The sequence below is a fragment of the Sciurus carolinensis genome, chromosome 11, assembly GCF_902686445.1.
Source record: "Sciurus carolinensis chromosome 11, mSciCar1.2, whole genome shotgun sequence".
In the NCBI taxonomy this organism is placed as follows: Eukaryota; Metazoa; Chordata; class Mammalia; order Rodentia; family Sciuridae; genus Sciurus; species Sciurus carolinensis.
In genome coordinates this window covers 123,256,260-123,264,472 of record NC_062223.1, presented here as the reverse complement: position 1 = coordinate 123,264,472, position 8,213 = coordinate 123,256,260, and the positions used below count along the sequence as shown (strand labels likewise).

At 41.4% G+C, this 8,213-nt stretch overlaps 1 protein-coding gene across 1 annotated transcript; it reads left to right on the top strand.

The window, feature by feature from the left end:
- Positions 1 to 1,285: 1,285 nt before the first annotated feature.
- LOC124959685 (olfactory receptor 148-like) lies at positions 1,286 to 7,450 on the top strand (the record flags this gene model as incomplete). The annotated part of the gene is made up of 2 exons (XM_047518033.1): positions 1,286 to 1,485; positions 6,871 to 7,450. Coding segments are annotated over exons 1-2 (780 nt in total), but the record flags the coding sequence as incomplete, so codon positions are not given.
- Between the last annotated feature and the right edge of the window lie 763 nt (positions 7,451 to 8,213).

Here is an 8,213-nt window from a genome sequence, read left to right as displayed (position 1 = left end):
CCATTTTGGATGCTATTTAGTAAGAGATCTACATGCAAGCAGTTGTATGATCCTAAATGAACTCCCCTCTATCTTGGATCACATACTTTATGACTTTTAGCCAGAGGCTCACATTTGAAACAAACTAGTGTTTGTGTTTTCTGTTCTAAGTCTTTGGGCATGGTAGCACAAGCTTGTAATCCTTGCTACTTGAAGGGCCGAAGTAAGAGGATCCCAAATTTGAGGCCAACTTGGGCAAATGAATGACCCTATTTCGAAAAGAAAAAGGAAAGAAAAAAGAAAGAAAAAAAGAAAAATAAAAAGACTGGGGATGCTTCTCAGTGGTAAAGTACCACTGAGTTTTATTCCAGTGTCACACACAAAACTGTTCTAAGTATCCTATATGCAATGTGTCCTCTATTGTAAATCAAGCCATTCTCAACTCATCCCTCATATCTTATTAAAGTTTGAACAAATACTGAATATGATATGGTAACAAAAAGGGAGAAAGTTAACATAGGTAGATTATGATTTACATGATGATTCTTTTATCCAGAGAACCCACAGGTGCTTTTGATCCTACTGGTGGGATCTCATTGAAGCCAGAATTGGGAACAGGCAGTTAGTGTAGAAATAGGGGATGGGGTCAAATGGAGGAAATGGAAGCCATGAAAGCCATCTGCCTCTGGATGTTGGAGACTGCTTCTGGAAGAATGGAATGTCAAGGATCTGCTGAGCCCATTGATTACCAAATCTATCTGCCCTTGTTAAGGGCTATAGGCAAGGAGCTGCTAATTAATGGCCCCTAGGCCCTTACCTGCCTGAATCACTTTGGTCCTCCTCTGCCATCTGCTGCTCATCGTTTTTGCTATATCACAGGCCACTAACTCCTGGGTCTAGTCAGGTAGGCAGGAAGGAGAGAGATAAGTGAAGAGAGAACTAGAGAACAAAAGAGACTCTAACCTTTAAAAGATGTAGGGTGTGCTCACTTCTTGGGACTCTAGAACATTAGCCATAGCCCCCTTCTCCCTCCCAGGAGAAGTCTGTATTATTACCTTTAATTAACACCTGCTTAATATGCTTGCCTTAGGTGTGCTTCTCTAATATTCAAACTTCAACATTTGAGGAAGCAGAACTCGTCACCAGTAGATGGAGGTCTCATCATGACATTGGAAGCTGCTCTGGCTCCACTCTGCACTGGGTGATATGCTAGCTTGCCTTGTTCTGTTCTGACAGAGGGTGACCTAAACTGCCATGTCCAGGAACAACAGAGGCTTTCCCTGAAAACAGGCCTTAAAGAGTTAAAATGGCACTGCCTGTATCTCAGAATATGCTGAAGAACAACTACAGGCATATGCTTATCCATAGTCCAGGGGCAGAAGAGTCAGAGAACCCACCTTCTGTAAAGGAGCTGCAGGCCAGAGAACACAGTGCACATGAGAGGAACAGCTTTCCTTTTGGATCAAACCACACCAAGGATTATGCAGCTTTTGGCAGGACTATACTGTATACTGTGCTCATTCAAATCACCATTTAAAACACACTTTAGGGCTGGGGATTTAGCTCAGTGGAAGAGCTCTTGCCTGGCTTGGACAATGCTATGGATTAGGTCCTAGTCATCGAAAACTAACAAATAAAGCAAAAAACAAAATTTACCCCATCCTGATCATCCATCTGTCCATCTGATATCACTTCTGCTTCCTATGCCTCTAGCCCCTGATCCACAGCAATAACCAGGCCCCTCATTCCACATTTGCTAGTTGAGCCATTGGATCAAAACTCTACATGGGAAAATGGTCACATTTTGACAGCAACACAGCAATAATAGCGGGTCAAGGGAGAGGAGTCCATGCTGAGGAAAAGGGCATCCAGAAAGACCCTAAGATCCTTAAGTGGGACTGGTAGAAGAGGCTATGAAATCTCAGGTCCTTGTCTCTGATGTCAATCCAATAATGAGAACATGGTTTTGAGAAAAAAGGAAAAAGAAGTTTTATTGCTTTGCTGGCAAAGAGGCAGCACAGGGGCTCAGGTCCCAGAAGCTGCAATTCCGCTCATCAGGGAAAACAGGGTTTTTTCTTTAAAGAGGTGATTCAAAGGCTACATTTTAGGTGTTCCCTAGGGGGGGGATTGTGATTCACTTGCTAATTAGAGGGAGAAAGAAGAGGACAAAACATGTCCCTTTTAAGATAAGCCTCAGTGGTAGAGAAGCAAGGGCTATATTCAAAGCACGAGGCTGACCCCTGGAATAGCTGAACTGAGAGGGAAGACATCTACAACACCTCCAGGAAGCTTAAAGCAGGAGAATCACACAGGAGCAGACAGAGTAATCACAGAAAAGCAGAGTTCTCAGGCTGTCCAGTATTAACCACAGGTGCCTGTGAGATAACAGGCAGACTAGAGTCCCCTTCAAGAAAATGGCTTTTATCACTTCATTCTAAGCCCAGAACATAAATCCTTCACTGAGGTCCTATGCTGCATCATCTCCCCATCCTTCTTAGTACAAACATATTTAGTTTCAGTCAGAATTATTTCTGTCCCTCTGGATGACGCTTTAGAAAGGTGCCTACCAACACTACAGTAAAGAGTGGTCACAGCAGCTGACAAAGGGCACAGGCTGGAATCTGAGGCAGCTAGGAGAAGAGAGGCTTCTATCTGAGCCAGGTAGCCTCTCTGGGCTGGCCCCTGGGGATGCAGGATCCAGGGCTGTGAGACCCTCAGCTGCAGACAGGCAGGGGTGGAGCTGAGCTGGATGGCAGAGCTAGTCTGCCACAGGGAGAACTGGGATCCAGCCAAGGTTGTATCAGGGCGTAGAGTTTTACTAACAGAAACACAGAGATTGAATCTTTAAATTTTCAGTTCTATATTCTCAGTGTCCAGGTATTTACAAAATGGACAGCATCTGTCTCTGAAATTTCCACACAGATAATCTGAAGGGATGTAATGATTTAGATGGGTGGAGGCTTAATGATGCATTTCCATAATACAAATGTACATAAAATTGAGAAAATATCAATTTCCTGAGGGGGTGTGGGAGAGAGAGGCTGAGATTCATAATGAGTCTTGCAGCTAGAAGCCTCAGCAGATTTGAGGACAGGGAAAAGGGAGGCAAAGCGGGAAGCTCTTGGTTTTCAGGTACCCTAGCACTGCAGCCTGGTTACCTACCTTCTCCTGTAGTTGTCATGCTCTGCCTGCTGCAAAATGCAAACATTTGCAGCCATAGTGTCCTGGAAAGTCCCACCCGCTTCTAGGGAACAGTTATAAAGCTGTAAAGCAAAACTGTGTCTAAGGGATTGGGGAAAAATTCTCATAGTTTCAAACATCTTTCCTTCGGATCCAGGGAGATACCTCCAACTTGTGAATATCTGCTTTTTTCTTCTGTCTCTTCTTGGAAAGAAACTATTACAAGACAGGACAAGGGAGGGATGTGTTTTTCAGGCAAAAATGCTGTGATGGTAACATAGGCAATTTTGAGAAATAGAAAGTTCAGTGTTTCACTTTTACAGTACAATATTTTAGCTTTCAATGTAAAATGACTGGGGATATAAGAAAGGCAGCTGGAGGGGACAGCAGAATGAAAAGTCACAAGCGGTTAACACCAGAGTGTAAAAATTCACAGTCTCTTGACAAACAGGAGGTGAAAAAGAAGCCTCCCCCAATTCCCAACCTGACCAACAGAGATAAATGGTGCACATACCTGGGGCACTCAATCCAAAGGAATTTTCCCACCATGAGAGAACAAAGGGAGGTGGGGACAAATGAAGGTACATTTAGACCGGTAAAACCTAGGTGACCTTAGGGAAGATTGTGTACCCTATAGTACTCAGCCAATAAGGAATGGGGGTGAATGCAGGGGTGGGAGTTGCGCTTAGGAGATAAAATGCTGATTGTACTAAATCTGTATGTCCCTGATCATCAGGCATCCAATGCTGTAAAAACTTCATTGAAGTAAAGCCTTGTTTTCTGCTGTACCTTGTGTCTCTTAGTCTGCTTTTTTTGGGTTTAGACAGGTGAGCATGTGTCTCACACATGATATCGGAAATCACATATTTCTGTAATAGACTACCTAGGACTTGCTGTGTGCTGGCCCAGATAATAGGAACATTATGGGTATTGTATCATTAATTTCTCATCTATTTTATAAAATTTTTGTCCCTGGGTTATACCCAGAGCACCCAGCTCTGGGCCCCCTTCTCTTTGAAGAAGTCTTTTGCTATCTCTTTTTCTTAACTAAAACTTGCTTTCTACATTTGGCTAGGCATTTCTCTGGTGTTTAGTCTTCAACACGGGGGAGGAGCAAGGACCCATTCCTGATCCAAGATCAGTATCCCAGTTTCTCGGAAATTGTTCTTTATGTATAACAAAATAATTGTGAGAGGAAATGATCCTTTACTCTGGGTAGAAATCACATATGTATCTTTTCTTCTCAACTGTAACTTCACCATAATGGCTGAAGTTTCTGAGCGACAGTAGAGAGAAGCTGGAAAAGTGAGTAGAGTTCATCATCCCTTCTAGCTGGGTCACAACTTAGGACTAAAAGTTAGCCCATATTCAAAGCCAAAGCTGCCCACATTAAAAATCTTATCCTTTCTACTCACTATTCTCCATTATCTTCTCTCTTCCAGACAAGCATCAACGAAATTCTCTCTACCACTTCCAAGGTATATCATGAATACCATCATATTAATCATCACAGCAATTCTGGAAGGAAAATATCATCTGTGTTCATCACCGAGAAGCATTTATTGAGTACCCACTTTATATCAAGCATAATTGTAGGAACAACCCACATTTTCACTGATATCTTCCATTTGCTTGATCTTGATTTCCGACATCTGCCTACATCTCTTTTTATCCTCTACATTTTCAAAGTTTGTCACATATAGCTTTCCAATTTTTTTCTTCACCTTTTTGTTAGAAGGCTTTTCATCAGAACATGTTAAAATGACTTAATGGCAGTTATTCTTTTCACCCTCTATTCTTTGAGCCCTAGTGAAGCTGTTCAAACACCTCCAGGCAGAACTGGCTGTGCCAGAACTTGGGCGCCACCCAGTGGCCACACTCTCTTCAATAATTCTGCACAAATACAAACTGGCTTCAAGTCCAATATGGTGGGGAACACAGCAGTCTGAGTCGGGGTTAAAGTGAGGAATGTTAGTTTTCTCCCAATAAGACACCCCAAAGGACTCAAAACTCAAAGAGTTCAATACTATAAAAGCAGTCTTTATAGATTTTGTGCCATGACAGCAGTAATGTAAATCAATTACATATTAATACAACATTGTATATTTAATTATCACATGAGCTAAGAGGCATGACCAAATGCATCTTAAGTATCCTATGGTTGTGTGAATAGTTGTTGACCTATTTTAGGTATATTTACACTAATTCTTTTTTACATCCTTTTCTTTTTGTCACAGAACTTTTTACTAGTCGTGACTCATTTTCCCTCTACTCAGGACCCATTATGTTTCCTCCACTCTCCACCCCTGCCCACCATTCACATTTTCTTCCCTTAAAAAACAGACAGTTATCAGTTACCAGCAATTTATGAGCAGATTCAATGTCAATCCTGTATTTCCTAGCTCAGGAAGTAGGTATTCTACTATCAGAGGAATATCTGAATTCCTTTCATTGGCATGAAATCTGCAGCCAAAAGAAGATTCAGTGCAACAATTGTTTTCAGAGGATATTACAATGAGGCTTAAAATAGTCTTAGGACAAAAATCAATAATTTCGGAGCTTTTGAAAATATGATTCCAAAAATAAATAAATGGAAAATGAGCATGTCATTCTAGAATACAGTATTATGCTCATATTTAACAATATGGTATTATGCACTTAAAACTTTGTGAAGAATGGAGACTACTATTAAATATCCTTGAACTATTATTTCAAATACAAATTTTTACAAAGCAGAAATCAAACAAAAAAGTTGCAGAACTGAAAGATTGCAGTTTCATTGCTCTAAGTTTTCAAAATTTGCACCCTTTAGCAATGTTTAAATATTCCATATTAGCATATTTAAATATGATATGACCTTATTAAAACTTCCATCACATAGTGAAATTAAACTCCTTATGTTCAAACCATTTAAATTCCTAAAAGATGAAATTTCCTCCTCTTTTAAGCGAATGAACACTGTCAAGTGAGAAAATGATACATATCCCAAATCCATGTATGACAATTCATTGATGTAGTCAGATACTTTGGTGCCCAAGTAGATGCTCATAAGTATTTAGGGTATTTGGTGACATCTTTGCTTACCCACAAATGCTCTGAAAAGGAATCAACAGGTTCCAGGTTCTAGACTGGAGTATTGTAGGTCATTCATTATATACAATGGGCTAAGGATACTAACTACATTGTATTCCTTTATTTGATGCTGAGATTTTCTTATCTTTCAGGCTATCCATTATTTGATCTTTTAATGTTTCATTTTACTTTTCACTGTATTTATGAAGGAATGTATCTCAAGATGGAAAATCATAAGTATGCTCCAATAGCATCTACATCTTTTTGAAAGATTTGCTAATTGTTATTTTCAATGTCATCATTATGTTTCAACAAAAATTTGTGACAACGCATGCATTGGCATTGTGTTGGTCACAGTCTCCACATTCATATCTTCACGTCCTTCACGAAAGCCCAGGAACATGGGAAATCACAAACTGCTACATGACTTCATTCTGCTGGGAGTACCTGAGACCGAAGGGTTGGAAACTGTTCATTTGTAATGTGTTCTCAGGCATCTACCCCCTCACCCTGCCTGGAAATTTATTCATCTTTATAGCCGTTACACTTTACTACCCCAGGAATTTCCTCCTGGGACTTTTATTTTTGATATGCTGTTCCCATCTGCAACCTGTCCCAAGAGGTTATTTTATCTCTGAGACACACATGCTGCAAGCTCTTCTTCTTTCACCTTCTGGGTTCCACGGAAGGATGCCTCTATTCTGTCATGGCTTATGATCGCTATGTTGCCATCTGTCATCCACTGAGATACATGCTCATCATGAAACCTGGACTCTGTGTCGGCTTGGTCATGGTAGCCTTGTTGGTGGGGTGTCTCCATGCCACCACGCTGACCTCCTTTACCTTTCACTTAACCTACTGTGGCCCCAAAGAGGTGGACCACTTCTTCTGTGACATCCCTGCCATTTTACCCCTGGCTTGTACGGACAGCTCTCTGGCGAAGAGAGTGGGCTCCATTAATGTTGGTTTTCTGGCTTTAGTGCTTTTGTTCAGCGTTTGTGTCTCCTACGCTCACATTGGGATCGCCATTCTGAGGATCCGTTCAGCAGAGGGCAGGCGGAAGGCCTTCTCCACCTGCAGTGCCCACCTCACTGCCATCCTCTGTGCCTACGGACCTGTCATCATCATCTACCTGCAGCGCACACCCAACCCTCTGCTTGGGGCCGTGGTGCAAATACTAAATAACATTGTCTCACCCATGCTGAACTCGTTAATCTACTCTTTTTTTTTTTTTTTTTTTTTTGGAAAATATTGATATTTATTTTTTTCCTTTCCCTTTTTTTATTGTAAACAAATGGGATACGTGTTGTTTCTCTATTTGTACATGGAGTCAAGGCATACCATTTGTGTAATCATAAATTTACATAGGGTAATGTTGTTTGATTCATTCTTTTATTATTTTTTCCCTTCCCCCCCACCCCTCCCACCCCTCTTTTCCCTCTATACAGTCCTTTCTTCCTTCATTCTTACCACCCTCCTTATCCCAAACCCTAAACCAAACCCTAACCCTAATGCTAACCCCTCCCATCCCCCATTATATGTTCTCATCCGCTTATCAGCGAGATCATTCGTCCTTTAGTTTTTTGATATTGGCTTATCTCACTTAGCATGATATTCTCCAATTTCATCCATTTGCCTGCAAATGCCACAATTTTATCATTCTTCATGGTGGAGTAATATTCCATTGTATATATATACCACAGTTTCTTTATCCATTCATCAACTGAAGGGCATCTAGGTTGGTTCCACAATCTGGCTATGGTGAATTGAGCAGCAATGAACATTGATGTGGCTGTATCTCTGTAGTATGCTGATTTTAAGTCCTTTGGGTATAGGCCAAGGAGTGGGATAGCTGGGGCAGCTTCAGGGACCAGGACAGGGCATTCAGGGACTTCCCCAAGCAGCTCGGCTCCCTCCAGCGGGAGGCGCCTTTCAAGGCTAGCTTCTCAGAGCAGACTGCCCAGTGAGAGCCTTTCCGCACA